Raw genomic sequence first — 19,436 nt, 5'->3', positions numbered from 1 at the left:
CTTTGCAAGTTCCTTTTCAACTGGCCAGTAGGTACCAAAGAGCATTTGAACCTCCCTAGCACCTACAAACAAATACGGGCCAGTAAATATATCAACCTTTTCATAAGTATTAAAGTGACTCCTCAGAATACATGAGAACATATATAAAAACCTTAAATGTTTAACCCAAAGTGTAAAATGCAGAACTAAACAGCAATGAGAAACTTTCATAAAGCCTCTAGAGACAGTTTGTAAGATTTTTTTTAATGGACAATATTCATTATATATTTACAACTTAAAACACCACTCAATTTAGGGAAAACAAGGCACTCAATAGCACCCTAGCAGCAGAAACTGCTTATTAACTACTAATCATTGTTATGAAGTCATATCTATATAAACACTAAAGAGAATAAATAGACTTAACTAGTTAATAAGAAACAAGCATTATTATAAATCTCAGATTTTAAACAGGAATCTGTAAAGGTTTCACTACATAAGGATTTCAAACCAGACAAAATACACAGTAATCTCAAACTTGGACGATACCAAGTTAACAGACATTCTCTTGGTTGAGGCCTATCCAACCTCAGTGACATTTCTGGATGAAGCATAAAGGTACCGCTGTACATTTTAAAAGGATTGGTCCAGTTGTGTTTTCTCTATTTTTAATTCCTCCTCTTCATTTACAGTATTAGCAGCAGCATCATTATGTGAATTGTCTAGAATGTTTTTGTTAAATCCATCTGACTCCTCCTCTTTTTGTTCTTCACCTATATTATCGTCTTCAACTCTCTGTGCCCTGGGTGTGTTCATTAACAAATCTGAAAGAGAAATCATTATTACACGTTATAAGCACCTGATCCTGAATAGAAATGACATCTACGACCACTGTAATTGTTAATTATGACCACTTTCTTCCAAATAAAGCTATTTTTATACATGTATAAAATCCATTAAAAAATGCAAGTCTTGAAAAGACATGCAACGGCAAATGCAACGGTTCTCATTCAAAATCACTACTAGATGGAAGTTTTTAAAAATCAAATGCTCTTAGCTGTCAGAGTGATCTATAGTAAAGAAAATATAAGATAGTTATTTCTATTTGGGCAAATTTTAAAGTTGTATATTTATGTCTACAGCCGTGCCACCCTGAACAGGCCTGATCCTGTCTGATCTCAGAAGCTAAGCAGGGTCAGGAGGCCTGATTAGTACTTGGATGGGAGACCACCTAGGAAGACCAGGGGCTGTAGGCGTAAAAAATTAAAAAATAAGGGATTGTAAGCTGACAAGGTCCTTGCAATCTATGAGGTCAACCAAAGGTTGCCTCACCAAATAAATAAATAAATAAATAATAAAGTTGTATATTTATAAATAGAAGATGAGCCTTAAAATGCTTATTGCTAGATATACTTTGATGACAGCAAGGAAGATACTGCTATTAACAACAGCTGTATCTTCATGTAATTTTTCACATGGTAGTAATAAAGCATCTATTTGTAAATTTAAAAATTAAACTCATTTCATGATAATGTCAATTTTCACTTGAGAATTTTATTATGGGTGAAACTTGTTTTATAACATGGTATCTTCACTACTTATTATAATTCTTATTTTCCTATTTCAAAAGGAAAAACTGGAGTAGAAACTGAAAATAACATGTCATCCTGCTTCATTCAAAACCAATTTGTTTTAAAAGCTTGGCTGTCTAGTTTCCAAACCCATAGTCTGTTTTAAAAACAGCAAATATTAAGGCAGTTTTAACAGAGAGAAGGGACTGTAACAGATAAACTGATAGCTCACAACAAAAGTGACACAATGCAATTAAAAAAACATTTTAGGACATTCACATCATAGCAAATGGCTCTAAAATCCTCGATGGGTGCAAAAGGCATTTTATATGTTTAGGAAAGTACCACGATAATTAATGCTCATAATTATAATCCTAAAATTAAATTGTGTGTCACACGTTTTAAGTAGTCAAGGAAGGATATGATTTTGAAAGATTCACAATCAATTTTAAATGATTAAAATAACTTTTTAAGAGGTACTCAGCTACTCAGAAAATCATCTTGGACTGTTTATTCTTTGAGGATTCCAAATAGCTAACACACTCACTATCTCTCTCTCAAACGTACATAAACTTAATATACTATATCATATTTCTATCCCTAGAGGTATTTTATTTTGGGAGATAGTAGAGAAGTTAAAATTTCTAACATGCCCTTGCTATATTAATGGCAGCACATAAAAACCAGCATAAAATTTACCATTTCCTAGGGGCTGACTATTACTCAGTAGCTTTGCCTGCCTTCTTTCCAAGGCCAGTTGTTTATTTCTCTCAATTCTTTGTTGTTGCTCTTCAGTTAGGCTTCTACTTGACTCAGAAGCAAAATTTTCACTTTCAGATGAGTTTATCAAAAAGGGATCTAATTCAACAGCAGTTACATCATGGCCATTATTTTCCCCCACTTCATCTGCAGTAGAAAAAAAAAAGTGAGTATATCTCTAGTATTAAAATAGTTAGAAAAAGAGCTTATACAGCTATTAACTGAAAACCAGTTTAAAGTGACAAGGTGCAAACCAAAACAATTTGTGAGGTATGAGAATGTTACAACACATGCTTGATTCAAACAAGTAAAAGGAATATTTAAAAATCACTTTAAAGAGGCATTTTAAGTCAAATGGAAATACTAGTTTAAAAATATGCATGAACGGAAAACAAAGGTTCTTAGCTATGCTTAGAAATATTTTATGATTGGTCTAATAAAAGAACTTAAAGAATCCAAAGCATATTGTTTTACATTGAACAAAAACATTTTAATAGCTTGTCAGTGTCAGTAATAATTTTACATAAGGCTATTTTTTAATAGGGTAAAACTCAGACACAAAGTGAAAAAGGAAAAGAAATTTAGAGATCTGTGGACATATTTCCAAGTTAATTTTTTAAAAAATTCAGTGCTCTCTACCAGTTATCGCCAAGTAGGATATCACTAAAATAGTTCACAGTGATACGGAAAGTAAATATTAGATCTTCCATTTATATTTCACTTAAGAATTAAGAAAAAATAAGTATTACTAACACACATTTAAAATAAGAACTGGAAGTGACAAACTATCACTTATCCATACGACAGTTATCTGGGCTGTAAGCTACCTGAACAAAGGCAGCTCCACACTGAGGAAAGGAAGGTTAAGCCCTCACTCATTTATTAATGTCAGCATATTGCGACTTACAGCTGATTCTGACTGCCCCGTTAAGGAGACTGACAGGATAGATCATTTCAACCAAAACAACCCCAACAAAATGCACAAGTGGTAGCTTAAAAGATTTTTGCAAAATAAAACACCTGCAGGTAGAAGATAATACAAGGCCAACCAAGAACAAAGAAAATGGCAAAGCTGACATTTCACTTTTTCTACAGCATTCACATTATTGGGTTTAAAAAAAATGATAACCTCATCATATCTGACAAGTAGGCAAAAAAAATTCATATTACCAAGAGCACCATTTGAAATATGAATTTATATATACCATCTTTGTCCTATGTATTATACTGTACATTGAAGTATTAGCTAGTGAGAGTAAAAACCATCACAACCAGTAAAACATTTAAAACATGAAGACGAATATTTACAGTTATTCTAGTAAGGTTTAAAAATCATGACATTCAATCCAGTCTTTTACAATCCAAACCCCTTTTTAAATTTCTTCCTTAATAATGAAAGACAAAAGGCCATATATTTTTCCTTCCTGACACAGAAAAAAATATGTTTCAAGAAATTAAAATGCATTCCTTTGTAAGAATATACTGATGAAGTATATGTAGAAAACATTGCTGGAGAAGAAATAAATATTAGAACTAATTATACAACATATAAGGTTTCTAACATGCTTCACCTTATAGGGCTTACAGGATTCTGAATTAATAATAATGAAATAAAAAAAGAACTATTATTTTTTTGAGCCATGAAAGATATCATCAGTAGTAAATGACCTCTTTAATACAAACAACATTTTATGGAAAAGCAATGTGAACACAACCACTGATGGAGCTTTGACTAGGATAAAAATGAGATTAAAAACAAATTAGAATCACACATGAAATTCACTCACTGCAGCATTCATAGGCAAGCTATTGTGGCAAAGAAGCCAATGCCAGAAATATTCGATGTACTGCAGGATGTTATCATTTTGGTACACATAAACAAATAAGAAAATTTAATAATAATTAAAGGAAATAATTGCTATGGGAAAAAAAGCAAAAGAATCAAGAATAGGGAAGGGGTGCAATTTTAACAGTGTGGTCGCAGAGACTTCACAGAGTTGACATTTGAGCACAGTTGGAAGACTTAAGTCAGAGAGCTGGCCATTAGATTTGCAGATTTGGATGTGGGAGGGAGGACGGAAGACAGTGTTCAAGGCAGAGTGAAAGAGTGCAAAATCCTTAAGACATAAATGTGCCCAGAAGATTCAAGGGACAGCTAGGAGGCAAGTGTGGCTGAAGCAGTGTGGCAAGGAATAGCAAAAGATACAGTCAGAGAGGCAAGAGGGATGGGTGAGGACACAGGAACAGACTCTGTAGAGCTAAGCCAAACATTATAAAAATTTGATTTTACTTCGAGTGAAATAAGGAGCCACTACAGGGCTTTGAGCAGAGGAGTGACATGACTACACATTTATTAAAAATAACACAACATAACCCCTGTTTAATTTTTAAGAAAATCAACTGATTAAAAAAGAGTAAATATTTCCTAATAAACTCTAAGAAAAATCCTTGCATAAGTGAATGAGATTAAAAAATGAATACAGAGATTTATTAAGTACAGTTAATGATCTACTTACATTTGGTTTTATGGATCTTAGTAAGGTAAAACCAAGATTTGGGGTAGAAAAACAATCTACAAGAGTACTATCAAATCACTGATCAAGAAGTTCTAGCCAAGATTTCTAGGGGAAAAAAAATCTGGTAGAAAATTCAATCATATTGTTCTCACTTTAAAACTGTATAGTAATGTTTTGGTGACAACAAAAATGTACATTATGAAAGGTACAGTAGTACATGTATTAATAAAATAAGTAAATCAAATGCTCAAAACATTTTTATTGTTGTAGTGCCTGATCCAAAAGATTTGAAGACTATTCTCTTAGGATACAAAGAAAACATTCAACAACAAACAAGTCACTCTGATGTAGGCCTCCTCTTTGTACCCTATAATATTTCAGCATGCCTATAATTCCATGAATGATCCCTTGTTCATTTACTCCTCTGCAAAATGGCTCTCTCTATCCAAAATCATCTCTGCCTGGCCTCTACTGCTCATCTATCAAATACCTGTGATCCAGCTCCACTGTGAAGCTTTCCCCTCCCCTAGATGAAACTATGCTCCTTTGCACCCTACCCCTATCCATCTCTCTCATTACAGCACCTATCAAACTACTGGCAATGTTGTATGTCTGACTTGTTCATTATGTCTGTTAGCCCATGAGGCAAAGGGTCTTATCTTACTCATCTTTATCACTGAACCTCTGGCACACAGTACACAATTCAAAAAGTACTGCTAAATAAACTAACTAACCCAGTGGTATATGCTGTGAGACTTAGTACTATAACTAATTTCTCTCCATGCCATCGGTACATACCATATATTACCAAAAAATTAAGTCTTGGATTATTTAAATGACACTCCTTCGTACTTTCAAAAGCAATTTATAAATAACTTTGGGGGACTCTATTTGGAGCCTGTATTTTCTACTACATCTATTAAAAGTTTAAAAAACAAAACCAAATAAACGTGTATGGAGCCATCGCACAGAAAATCTGATAACTATACAGACACTGTCGGCAGGAACCATGTTTTGATGTACGTGACTGCCTATGGTTGCATTGTACAACTAACAAATGCAATCAATACCAGGAACAGTCACATAGGTCTTACCAAAGTCCTATATCCAGGATCTGCACTCTTAAGTGAAATGTAAACTATTTCATCATCAAATTTTTCCACCTAATTCCCCAGAGCCACTTTTAATAGTGTACATGTATATGAACACAATCTTATCATATATTTTTACTAACAAGCACTACAAAGGATTAGTCGGTCACTATCAGAGTTCTTTAATTTTATACTCAATATAGACTAAGAACCTGCTCCTGCAATACTGTCTACCCCAACTAAATCCATTTCTAAAAGAAAAATTGTTATAAAGTAGGTAAACCTATATTCTTACCATTATTGCTAATAAAATCTTCATGTAAAATAGGGAGATCAAGTCGAATTCGTTTTAAACAGGTCTGAAAATAAAGAGATATTTTTACAATTTCATTAACAACATTTAGGGGAAAATGGTTATTTATTCAATTGTTTCAAAAAAGCTGTTCTTCAAATAACTACCAATTTTCCTTCTCTCTACCAAGACAGATTTCAAAATAAAGACCCCAAACAGCTACTTAGCCTTAACTAAATCTCTCCTTGTACTATTTAACATTGTGAATATATTCATAATAAGCACAACACCTACCTGAACTTCCTTTTTGTTTCCTAGGTATTCAACTCTGTCAATAAAATCCTCGAATTGCAGTTTAGGGAATAGCCTGTGTGCCCAGTGCTCCATGTGTCTGATTAGTGTTTTCAAATCTTCAGCCTGGCACATAAAAATAAAAATGCTAAATAAAAACCTCATTCTCAGAACTGACCCTGTCGGCAGATTTTAGAATTGAATAGTAATGTCAAAGTCACTGGTGTCATTTTACACTTATCAGGTGAAGAAACTTTAAAAAGAAAAATAATATTAAGGGCATAGAGGATTACAGTCTAAAAGAGCACTGGATACAGACTTTTTTTTAAATCAGAGGAAAAAAACATGAAAACTTCATAAAAGTTAAAAAATAATCACGTGTATTTTCAGAATTCTAAAATAACACTAAAAATAAACTTTAATAAAATATGTCAAGATATCTTTTAAGAATAACTAAGAATAACTAAACAAAGTGGCAGGTGCCTAAATCATATATGGAGAAGAAAGTATTGAGAATTCAGCACTGTGAAAATATATTCAGAAATCCCAAGGGCAAAGTACCAAAGACTAGCAAGAATAGTTTAAATGTTCTCAGACCACAATACCTGTCTATATTTGAAATTTCGACTTAACATTAAATTTTTTTAAAATTAAAATGAAAAACATGTTTAATAAACTGGACTAATGAGGAAAGTTCCAAATCCCTGGTTTTACTATAAAATACTTTATTCTTCTCTTAACAGTATTTTAAAGTAGAAAAATAGTTAAAAGCACATGCTCTGAATCAGACAACATAGATTCAAATCTCAATTCTACCATTTAACAGCTGTGACTCTGAACAAATGACTTCTCTGTGCCTTTTTCTTCATGTATAAAATGAGAATAATATATATACCTCATCAGGTTATTAGGAAGATTAAGTAATACAAGTAAAGCACTGACACAAAAGTGAGCACTCAAATGTTGGCAATTATCGTTGCTGTTATTTCATCTTGTCTAAGAAGCCAATAGTCAAGACAATCAACTCTACCAATAACTAAACATGTGATATTGAGAGTGTAATGTCTTACTATTCTCATTCTGATAATACAGATAGAAGTTTTTTAAAAAATTCAATCACCTAAGATCATTTTCCAATTGTTGGAGATATGTGGTCAGCCACGTCACAATGTCATGTTAGACCCAAGAGACACAAGAATAGAAATACCTAAATACAGTGGGAAGTCTCAAGTCACACATAAAGAAAAAAACAATTAGGATTCAACCTTGTGAGAAAATAAGAATTTTCAAGGGCAAAGTACAGAAAACTAGATAAATTCTTTCGGAGCCCACCTCACCCAGTGAAACAAAATATCTCTGATATCTGTCTATCTTATTATGAAAATGATGAAGACTTCATAAATTCAAAGCAAATTCATCATTTCTACCTGAAAATTTCAATAAGGGCAATGAATTAACTGAGCTGGGTATAGTTATAATAAATCTGACTTACATTTAATTTTGTGGCAAAATAGGACACAGAGTTATTTATATTCTCTTCCTTTCCACCGAAGATGAGCAAATGTATAAGTTTTCGGCCTCCTAGGTTTGAATTCTTGGGATTATTTTTGACTCCTTTTTCACTTCCTTGTATCCAATCAACTACAAGTACTACATGTTGTTCACCTTTTGACTACCCTATCCAAGCATTTTCACCTCATACCACTCACTGGTAGTGCAACAGCCTCTCAATTCTTATCTGCCTCCCACCTCTTCCCTCTTTCCAATTATCCTGCATACCACACCAAGATGGTGCTCACTGGTGTATTAACATTATTCTAGCCGAGCTATAAAATGGGAAATCTAGACTCTGCCCTAACTATTGGTACTGGACACTTAAAACTCTAAAACTTAATTTCCCTAATTGGATAATGGTACCAACATCTACCCGACAGGTTGAACATTCAAAGAATATATTTGAAAATACTTCATAAACTGCAAAACTCTATAAAGATAGCTGCAAAAAAATTATATCTACACTCTACATGATTCAAAGGTAAGAAAATTTTTAAATGTCCATTTGTTCAGTGATTGACAGTTCTTAAATGTCTCCATTTTTCAACAAAACTTAACTGATGCCTATTATGAACTAGGCATAGTACCATATCTGGAAGACACAAAGTGATCAATACAGGCAAAGTCTTTGCTCTCATGAAGCTTAAAATCACTCTTTGATGCAGACAAATTTTCTCCCTCAAAATTATAAAGTACAAATTCAGGCTTACTGATTCAGATGTGATTTTCCAAAAGCTATACTGAGACAAAACCAAGACTACAAAGCATGTTTTCTGATTTTTCAAACAGTGCCCTTTCCACAACATCCTAGTTTCTCAAGAGATATGATGATGAATGATAGTATCTGTGAAATATTCCAAGATTCCTAAGAACATGAAAGCAGGCCTACTTTTATAAATACAGTTGGCCTTCCATATCTGTGGGTTCTGCATCAACCAAAAGCAGATCAAAAATATTCAGAAAAAAATGTCACATTGTTGCTGATGTTGCTATCTAGTTAGACTATATATGATGGTTGCATCTGTACTGAACATATACTTTTTTCTTGTCATTTCTTAAACAATACAGTTTAACAACTATTTATATAACATTTACACTGTATTAGGTATCATGAGTAATCTAGAAGTAAAGTATGTGTGTAGGTAAAATACAAATATTATGCCATTTTTTCTATAAGGGGCTTGAGCATCTGTGGAATCCACAGGGGTCCTGGAACCAATCCCCCCCAGATACAGAGGGATGACTATTTTAAAAAACAAAGATCTAAAATAAAAATCAGACATTTCTTACCTCATGACCTTTACCTTTGAATTTTGCTGTATCAAACACATGCCTTAATGCTGGAAGCCCTCTCTCTGAAATTAATCTGTGAATAGAAATATGTTTTTAATTACAAGTTTTCTAAAGCCATCAAGGCCAAACCAAGACCATAAAAAGAAAAAAGTATTACCCACTGACATGAAAATAATGTCATTAGAAATATGATCTCCAAGTCATTCCAACCAAAAGCTTATCAAATAAAAAAAAAAATGCAAAGAAAAAGTATAAATGTCTAAGGAAATAGTAAATGTACCTCTGAGCATCTAGCTTGGGCATATTCCTTTTAACTGTTCTCTTTGGAGGTACAAGAATAGGTGTTCCTCTTCCTGGCTCTGGTAAAATATACCAAGATTAATATTAAATAACTTAAGCCTCATCTATAAAATGTAGCATTTCTAAGCTGATAGACAAATAAATGAACATGGACATTTTTCTGGAACTCTATACAAACCTTCATCAACTTCAGCTCCTTCGCCATCTTCTCTCTCTGGAGAAGCTGGAGGTGGGAAAGGATTTGGAAAAGTTTCATCTTCTACATGTTCATAATCTGGTAGGTCAATCAAGCTATTCTCCTGTGGTTCCAGCATCTTTTCCTATGGGGAAAAAAAAGTAAACATGTTTATTCATCCAAGTAGTCTTCATATTACACAGTTAAGTTCCACCTGCAGCAAAATTCACGTGTTTCAGTCAGCTAAACCATATTTGAAACTCACACATGATGAAAAGAAGTAGAGACTATAATAGTTATGTAAAAAAGAACTGGGCTAGAAATGGAAAGAACTGAGTTCTAATGTAGACCCTACCACTAAACAACAATATGATTTTGAACAAATCATTTTACTTCTATTGTTCCATTTCCCCTAACATAAAATGATTTGGACTTTTCAGAGGGCTTTAAACCATGGTCCAAATGAGTATGAAATAGACAGGGTACAGGTACCTCATCTCCCACTTCAACCAGAGCAGCTTTTAACAAAAGTCTATTTACACACTGATTTTCTAGGTAAGATTTCATTTGAAGTATCATTTTACTTGACCTCTTAGCAACATCTGACACTTTTAATCAGTTCCTTTTTCTGGAAGTGTTTTCATTGGCTTTTGAAACAATACTCACCTGGTTTCCCTCCCTTTCCAGACACTCCTCCTGGATCTTCTTTGAAGATTCATCTTTCTTCTAACCTAGTAAGTATCCAAGATTCCATCCTAGGTCCTCTCTACTCATTTACACACATGGCTTTAATAAACATTTACAGATGACTAATTTTTTAGTGAGTCAAATCTGAGCTCCAGATCCCTACTTCTCATTTTATAGCTCTTAAATTTCTCAAAAGCACCTATAACTTATTATGTGCAAAACCAAATTTCTACTTTTCCCAATTCACTGAATGTCATCTATCCAGCTACGCAAGTCAAAAACCTACAAGTCATCCTTGACACTTTCTTTCCCCTACCCTACATATCCTGTCCATTTTAATTCCTAAATATCCCTTGGATCTGTCCATTTCCCCCTATCTCCACAACCACTTCCTAATATTTCTACTTGGATTACTCCATTGCTCCTATCCACTTCAAACTTGAACCTTTGGAAATGTAAAGCTGACCACATTACCACTAGGTTAAATATTTCAGTGGCTTCCTACTGCTCTTAGGATAATGATAAAACTCCAAGGCCTTGCATGGTTTGGTATCCTACTTCTCCAGCCTCACTTAACACTACTCTCCATGCTCTTTTCTTTCAGTTTTTTTAAAGAGCCATATTCCTCAGACTTTTGCAAAAGCTGTTTCCTATCTTGAAGGCTCTTCCTGACTTTCAGATTGCAAATATCACCTTCGCAGAAAACTACCCCAATTTCCCTAAATTAAATCCTCTTATAAGCATTCAAAAATGCATCAAATACAAGTTTCATAGCACTAACCCAATTTCAATATTAAGTTCTATTTGTGTGATTATTTGATTAATGTTTGTCTCCCATACTAGACTGTAGCTCTAAAAGGGTAAAGAAGCAAAAACCATGTAGGTCTCTTTGTGCTTCACCACTGTATCCCCAAAGCTGGTACACAGAAGATGCTAAATAAATATTTGTTGAATGAAGGAAGAAGAGAATTCCAAAGCTTCCCCAAAACTAAAACTACTGGAGTTAGGTGATCTCTAGTCTCTCCAATTCTAAATTTCCATGACCGTAAGTACATAAAAACAAAACAAGTATCAACTGCTGATGATGACCCAGTGTATCTTCAAGTAAGGCTCAAGAACCATAGATTTTCAAAATTAGAAAGGCAGTTAGAAATCATATACTCTCAAGCAGTTTCCTATGGACAATAAATATAGTTAGCCCCATTCTAGTTAAGGCCTCTGGGAAGAAATGGGGTTCACACCTTTGAGGCCAACAGGGAGCTCTGAGTTTGATGACAACGCACAAACTATATATAAGTGTGGCAAGATGCAGCATAAGGTACTAAGCATGGGATGGGGCTTGTCAGTAAATTGGTAGTGAATAAGATATCTCTATCTTTCACTTCCTGACAATGGTTGCATACTGTCTCTTTTCAGACATGGATGAAATTCTCTTGACTTCTTCCTCTAGTCGTCAAGCTCCCAGAGAAGTGAAGGTAACAATGGAACTACTGTTTGTTCCCAGACCCTTAGGTGTCCAATGTACGTTTTCCAACTTATCAAAAGAGAGGCCCCTTTCGCAAGGGAAGTCCTACCAGATTGACTAGATGTACCTCTTTGCTAACCATCCCTAAAATCACTAAATTCCCCGTCCCATCCATTCTCCAACCTTCTCATCGTCGGTCTCCTGCCTATTCTCTCACTTCAACTTCATTCATTGAATGTTTAGAGGCCCCTGGACGGAATCTGGCCACGTAACAATGTATCTGATACACATTCCCTCCCGCTTAAAGGCTCGGTTTAGAGATAGAGGCCGACCCGAACCATAAACAAGTAAAAGAGCCCGCCCCCTTCCCCACCTGCCTCCTCTCCCCGCAAGGTCGTGGGTAGTCAGGCCTCTTCTCCTGTTCCGCTCAGCCCACGTCCGCCTCAGTCCCGTCCTCCAGCCTCTTCACTCCCTACCTGCGACTCCTCAGCACCCCGGCTGCCCAGCCTGACTCCCTTGGTTGTCTCTCCCCAGGAATTTCACTCTCCCGCCAGACCGCTCTCACTTCACGCAGACTGCAGTGGCCACAGAATCAGGATTGGCGCAACGCGCAAGCCGTGCTTCTCGCGAGACTCTAGAGCTAACGCCGCGAGAAGAGCCCTCCGTGTTTGGCGCCAAATCTGCGCGCTGCGAGAGCAGTACTGCCAGACCCGCCTCCCTCAGGTCATACCACTCACCACTGACTGCTTTTCCGGCGTCCCGCCGGTCCCACCGACCCTGTCCCCACTGCTTCCTTCCTTCTAAATTCTTTTAAGCCCACATATTTGTATGATGTTCACCTTTGTTGAGCTCTAGGTACTTTAGACTTTGGAAATGTCTCAATTTTTTAGAAAACTGGATTGTGGGTGGAGTATAAAGGATAGAGACAGAAAATTTGACGAAGAACTACCAATTCGGAGTTAACAATTCTTTGAACATGAGAGTTTTATTGTTTACTGAATAATGAACTGTGAAAAAATAAGGTAAAGAGTTAGGAGTGTAGCCACATGCACAAAACTGGGGGGGGAAATATGTAACTCATCTGTGGGGATAGAAACTTTAATTTTTTGAACATATAAATGCATTAACTATTCAAAAAACAAAGTTATCTGCAGCAAATACAGTACCAAGATTTGATAAACCAAGATGAGTAGTCCCTGCAACATTCCATTTTTTTTATAGCTCGAAATAGTAAAATTAGAATAAATCGAATGTGTGAAAATAAAAAAATGTAAGTTTAGCTATCTAAAATTATGTGTGCAAATATATGTATATACCACATTTTCCTTAATTTTATGGTTTTATTTCTATGCAAAATAACAATGTTAAACAACTGAATTAACATGAATTTGAACTGGAAATATGTCAACCTCTAGAATCTGAATAACTGAAGCAAGAGGCATTCTTCTAATCCAAATAGTTTCTAGTCTCTATGTCTAATAAAGTAAATAAAAAAGCACTTTGAGAAATTAAAGTTATATACTACCCTCTCTCCCACCAAAAAAAAATTTGCCCAGAGCAGAAGCTTTGGGTTTGAATCTCAGTTCCATCATTTACGACTTAGTGACTTTTGACTGTTTCAATTTCCTCATTATTAATAATAATACCTACTTTATAGGGTTATGAGGATTAAATGATAGTACTTAACAAATGTTACCTATTATAATCCATATAATTTTTAGAATTTAATGGAAATAAAAGGTGATAAGTACAGTCATGTGCTGCCTAATGATGTTTTGCTCAACAAAATACGCAGTAGTGATTCCATAAGATTATAACAACTGAAAAATTCCTATTACTTTGTGATGTCTAATGTAAAACCAGCAGGCCCCGGAGTGTGGCTATAAGGTTGACTATGAGGTGGCCTTTCATGTCCTACCTGACTTTCTCATGGACTCACTCCTTACTTCCATTCCTCTCTCCTTCCTTCCCTCTCCCCTCCGTCTGTCCCTCCCCCAATGTGCCCAGGTTCAGTTGGGGAGGAGCCTAGAGCCTGTGGGCCCAAGACACACTCCTCTGCCCAGAGCTTTGAACACCTTTTTGGGAACTTAAAGGTCTTAGCATAAGACATTACTCATGTGTTTGTGATGATGTGGTATAAATGAACCTAATTGCGCTGCCAGTCATATAAAAGTACTGTATTTACCATTTTATAACAATTGCCTACAGTACTCAGTACAGGAACATACTGTACAGGTTTGTAGCCTACGAGCAATAGTTTATACATTATAGCCTAGGTGTGTAGTAAGCGAATACCATCTAGGTTTGTGTAAGTGCACTTTATGATGTTTGTGCAAGGAAATCGCCTATGACACATTTCTCAGAAGTATCCCTGTTATTAAGCAGCACATGACTGTATTCCCAAAGTAGAGCAGAATAGAAGAAGCAAGCACTCAGCCATCTGACAGATTGAGACCAGGACTATCCAACTTTCATGTCTCACATTTTCTAATTATTTCTTCTGTGTTCCCAATGGTAAGGAATTTTGCAATTTGAAAAATTTGAAAAAAGAAAAACATTAAGTTATTTTGACTCTCAATTTTAATATTAATATTTAATTTTAATAATAATGTTAATATTAACATTAATTTTTTAATGTTTTATGTTCAAATGTTTTATAAGAGCGGTCTCACCAGGTGAGGGAGCTGAGGAGAGATTCTTTAAGCATGTTCATGACCAAGGAGCATATTTTAAATATTCAAAGTTTAAGAGATGTTATTCAAAATATGGAAGAAAATTTCCCTGATGGCATTCAACTGGCAAAAGTTCCTTAACTAGAACAAAAACACATGAACTACAAAAGAAAAAGATCAATAAATCAAACTTCCTCAAAATTAAAAACTTGTTCTTCAATGAAAAGACAAATCACAACCAGGGAGTATACAGTTGCAAATCGTATATTTGACGAAGGACTTGTATCTAGAGTATATAAAGAACTTTTGCAACTCAATAATAAGACAAACAATCCAATTCAAAATGAGCAAAAGATTTAAACCTTCATTTCGCCGAAAAAGATATATGGATGTCAAATAAGTACGTAAAGATGCTCGATATCATTAGTAGGGTAATGCAAATTAAAACCACAATGAGATACCCCTACTCGTCCAGCAGAACAGCTAAAATTTAAAAACTCTGATCATACCTGATACTGGCAAAGTTGTGCAACAACTAGAACTCTTCCCCCGCTACTTGTGGGAATGTAAAATAGTATGGAAGTTTCTTAAAAGTTAAACATACACCTACTGTATGGCTAAGCCATTTTATCTTAGGTATCTATCTACCCAAGAGAAACGAAAACATAGCCATAAAGATTTATACACAGATGTTCATAGCAGCTCTATTTGGAAGAGCCAAAAAACTGGCAATGACACAAATATCCATCAAAAGGTAAATAAACAAATTGTGGTAGATCCATAAAATGGCATACTACTTAGTAATCAATGGACTGTCGATATAGACAACATGAGTTAAACTCAGCAATTATGCTGAGTGAAAGAAGCCTGACTAAAAAGGAGCTTATTAAAGAGTACATAGCATACAATTCCATTTATATAAAATCTAGAAAATGCAAACTATAGTGGGGGCAATGGGCAGATGAGGGAAGGATTCTAAAGGAGCCTGAGGAAACTAGTGATGAATGTGTTCATTGTCTTGATTTAATGATGATTTCTTCACATATGTCAAAACTGTTCAAATTTTATAGTTTCAGTGCCACCTATCTTATGTGATTATACCTCAGAAAGTTGTAAAAAAATTCTAAGTATGAAAAATGTTTTTAAAATAGAGAAGAAAATTCCCTCAATGGCATTTAAATTAATTTGATTGTATTTATTGAGTTTCCAGTTACTGAGGATATATAGCACTGAACTGGGATATATAGCACCTTTTATAGGAATTGAATGAGTAATCATTTTTTGTCCTTTTTTTTGTATTAAAAAGCAAGCAAAACAAAACAATAAAAGTACTATGATTGTAAGGGGAGGAATAAAAAGGGCCATGTGAATTAGCTGATTATTTCATTTTATAAATTGTTCTCTCCAGAAGTCTTAACCCTTCAAGTGAAAATGCTTCTTTTTATGTTTCCATTGCAAACTGGCTAACAGCTTGAAATAAAACAAAATAATTTTATGAAAAAAAACATTTATTTTTTATTGTCAATAAGGGCTAAAAATCTGTGACAAAAATTTTTGAGTAAAAGCCGTGGAATATTTCTTTTTTATAAGAGGGTATTACAGCACATCATAGAGTTTTTCAGAAACTCACTAAGGACTTTTCCTTCTCTAAAATGGTACGGTTCTATAGATATCTTTACAAAGAATATAAGAAAAGGCATGAGGAGAATGGAGTCTTTGGCTTCAGTTAGCTCTCAGGTATGTTGCTGTGGAAAGAGCATGGGGCTGGAGAGATGCTAGACCTGGATCCCGTCCAATATTTGCTACTGATTTATAGTGTAACCCAACCTTTTCCAGCAACTAGCATCTTCTATAAAACAGAGATACATTGGATCATATTATGTAATTAATGTGCCTCAAGATATTGTTACAGGATCTGGTCAGAAAGAGAAGGGAGAAAATTATTCATTGAGCAAATATTTATTGTTTATATGGCAGATGTGGTTCTCAGAGTCACCAATGAAATGGGAAACAAGAGAGATGGGGTCCCTCTTTTCCAATAGGGAACCAGAAAATAATAAGTAAATAAATAAATAAAATAATAAAAGAAGAAAATAAAATGGCAATGTGACAGAGAATGAATATAGGGACAATGTAGAAAGAGTGAGAATTTGGGCAGATATTTCCTTGAAGGAGGCAGCCAAGCAAAGGACTAAGGGAAAACTGCTCCAATCTGAGTAAACGGGAAGCCCAAAGGCCCAAAGGTGAGGATAAGCATGGGTGTTCAGAAGGAGGAAAGAAGGTCATGGTGGCCAGAATTTGGTGACTAGGGAGGAAAGTAGGACGAAGTGAGGTATGGAGAAGGCATTGCTGGATAGTTCTGAAAAGGGTTTCTAGAGATGGAGCCACTGGTGGGCCTTAGCAGTACACTAATGTTTGTTTTTTAAGATTCTCTAGCTGCTGTATGGAGAATGGAGTATCATTAGGAGGCCAGTGAGAAAAAAGAGGGCCAGTTAGGATTATATATTTGGGAGACAGAACTTAAAGGCAGGCCCACCCTGGTGGGTGCAGAGCCCAGGGAAAGAGAACAAATGGAAGCCCAAACCGAAATTCTTACATATATAAAAGTTATAACTTTAGCTGCAGACCATTAAATAAAATATGTTCTATCCTCCTATCCAATTCCAATAGAACACCACAGGATTTTCTCCCTTTCCTTCCTTTCCAGATTTGAAACTTCTTTTTACCACAGTGAGATCTTCGTGTACATCTCTGATCATTTCCCTAAAATAAATTCCTAAATTTGAACTGTATGCATTAAGGACATTATATGAAATTGCTTTTTGAAAAAAACAAACATTTATAAACTACATTTGAATGGCATCTAGTTTGGCAGTTTCTAAGTCTGGTCCCAAATTCAAAGAACTCAAAAGAAGTATGGACTATGATCCATGCAAATCTGCTGAACGTATGCCAAATATGGTTTGATAGCACTTGAAATTGAAGGTAAGTATCAAAATTAGAGAAAGGGATGATAGATAAAAGAAAAATAATACTATTGTCATTTTGGCATTACCAAGCTCTTTAGTGTCTTTATAATTAAAGATATTTGAAAATGTCACAGCGAAACAAATCTCGTTGACGACTATCAAACAAAACAAACTTTACCTATCTACTATTTGGCATGGTACTGAGACTTTTTAAACCATAATTGGCCTGGGAATCAGAAGATGTGTCCTTGTACTACCTGTACCTAACTGTGTGACATAGAAGGTTACCACTGATCCCTCCGAGGCTCAGTTTTCCCATTTATAAAATGGGGTGATTGGACACCATGACCTCTCTGGTCCAGTTCTAAAATTCTACAGTGAACTGTTTGTTATTCTCTATAGCCAGAAGCCCCATATCAGATGCTATTCCAGGTCCTAGTTATAAAGGTCTATCCAGAGAAAGCACACATAGGAGCAAGGATAAATAACCATATGGTTCAGTAGCAATTATAATGACACAACAATGCTATCGTTATAATAACAAAATTTATATTTATGAAGCTGTACAATTAAAGTAATCTGGCACATTATGGAGAAGAGATTCCTTGCCCTCTAGGAGTATATAAAACTATAAAATATATCAATGTATTATTAATTATAGTTTATAATATCTTAAAGTATATATAAACCCAGAACTATGTGTTATGTACACTTCATTGTCAGAGATGAAACTCAGGCAAATTCTCAGGTCTCTATAAGCTGACCTGGCCCCTAACCAAGAGTGTAAATTATAAAAAAGATTGATAGATTTAAGATGGCTCTGCACATGTAGGCCCCATATGCTCTTAGCACAGCTCCCAGACCACTGTAGCTCAAATGGTTATTCTCATTTTAAATTTCCTGCTTGTAATCTTTGCAAAGCACTTGGCAGGAAAAGGATGATGCAGGAGTTTTCCACTGAATAGAAGAAAGCACTAAAAAAAACTTTAAAAGATCAATAATGACAAGCATTCAAATGATTTTGGGAAAGAGATTTGTTTAATCTCAGATCAGATTTGAGAATAAGAATATCTGGGATTCTGGACTGTGATTCTAAAGGAAGTCAAGACTTCCTTCTCCACAGCTGCTATCTAGGAAGCTGTTATGTCCAAGTATATCGTCTTTCAACGTGCTTCCCAAGGGTGCACATCTCCTCTCTCAAATGCCAAGCCAGGTCCCTACCCTCGCTACCCTCCAAAAAAAGGTGCCGGATCTAACATCCTGTCTTGTTGAAGCCACATCCTTAGAGAACAATTGAAATTGCATCATCTCTCACCTTGTTGAGGCATCTTTCCTTTAAATGAAGGCCAAATAATCATTAAAAGGGGCTCCCAAAATAACCCAGTGGCTTCACTGCATTCAGAATGTCTGACATCCAAAACGAGGAAGCGGATGTACCACCTCCGAAGCTGGAGGGAAGGATAGTATTACCCTTCACTCAATTACTCAATAGAACAGCTGCCAAACTCACGGAGCTTAAAAATCTAGACAAAGAATTGTATTCTTTAGCTATTTATTTAAACATTTAAAAAATCAGCCCCACCCTGAACAGAATGAATTATAGGCAAAGGGAATTAATAATAGTAAAGCATTGAATAAAGAGTAGGAGTCTCTCATAACTAGAGAGTAAGAAAATATGGTATTAAAATGAGAAAATATCATAAGGGAATTCCTTCATATGAAATAATTTGTGTTTGCAATAACTAGACATTTTTTATTTTGAATATCTCAACTGAATTTTTCATAATAAGAGAATAAAAGATCTTAATTTGTAAGAGGCAAA

The 19,436-nt window shown here is 35.0% G+C and overlaps 1 protein-coding gene, 1 non-coding gene and 1 pseudogene across 7 annotated transcripts; 1 reads left to right on the top strand and 2 right to left on the bottom strand.

The window, feature by feature from the left end:
* Positions 1-222: 222 nt before the first annotated feature.
* On the bottom strand, positions 223-18,949 carry TIPIN (TIMELESS interacting protein). Of its 6 annotated transcripts, XM_039865247.1 has the most exons (9): positions 12,450-12,586; positions 10,488-10,552; positions 9,825-9,966; positions 9,627-9,705; positions 9,344-9,419; positions 6,503-6,625; positions 6,212-6,275; positions 2,250-2,456; positions 223-803 (listed from the first exon to the last, which is right to left on the bottom strand). In XM_039865247.1, the coding sequence occupies exons 3-9, from the start codon at positions 9,958-9,960 to the stop codon at positions 613-615; spliced, it is 876 nt and encodes a 291-aa protein (XP_039721181.1). In that variant the 5' UTR covers positions 9,961-9,966; positions 10,488-10,552; positions 12,450-12,586; the 3' UTR covers positions 223-612. The 6 variants fall into 6 exon arrangements, with proteins under 6 accessions (XP_039721181.1, XP_039721186.1, XP_039721180.1 ...); XM_039865252.1 differs by lacking the exons at positions 10,488-10,552; positions 12,450-12,586 and adding an exon at positions 18,930-18,949; XM_039865246.1 differs by lacking the exon at positions 10,488-10,552 and having other exon boundaries at positions 12,450-12,605.
* LOC120604689 (uncharacterized) lies at positions 1,114-1,235 on the top strand (annotated as a pseudogene).
* LOC120604775 (small Cajal body-specific RNA 14) lies at positions 5,775-5,908 on the bottom strand. The gene has a single exon (XR_005653422.1).
* Positions 18,950-19,436: the final 487 nt, after the last annotated feature.

Source organism: Pteropus medius, unplaced genomic scaffold, assembly GCF_902729225.1.
Source record: "Pteropus medius unplaced genomic scaffold, Ma_sr-lr_union100, whole genome shotgun sequence".
In the NCBI taxonomy this organism is placed as follows: domain Eukaryota; kingdom Metazoa; phylum Chordata; class Mammalia; order Chiroptera; family Pteropodidae; genus Pteropus; species Pteropus medius.
The sequence above is the reverse complement of the archived record's forward strand: the minus strand, read 5'-3'. Positions and strand labels throughout refer to the sequence as shown.

Coding starts and splice junctions, on each gene's coding strand:
- TIPIN (XM_039865252.1), bottom strand. CDS start 9,960: ATGCTGGAACCACAGGAGAATAGCTTGATTGACCTACCAGATTATGAA. Junction 9,706..9,824: donor AGGAGCTGAAGTTGATGAAG/GTTTGTATAGAG, acceptor ATATTTTACCAG/AGCCAGGAAGAGGAACACCT. Junction 6,626..9,343: donor TCAAAGGTAAAGGTCATGAG/GTAAGAAATGTC, acceptor TTTATGTGCCAG/GCTGAAGATTTGAAAACACT.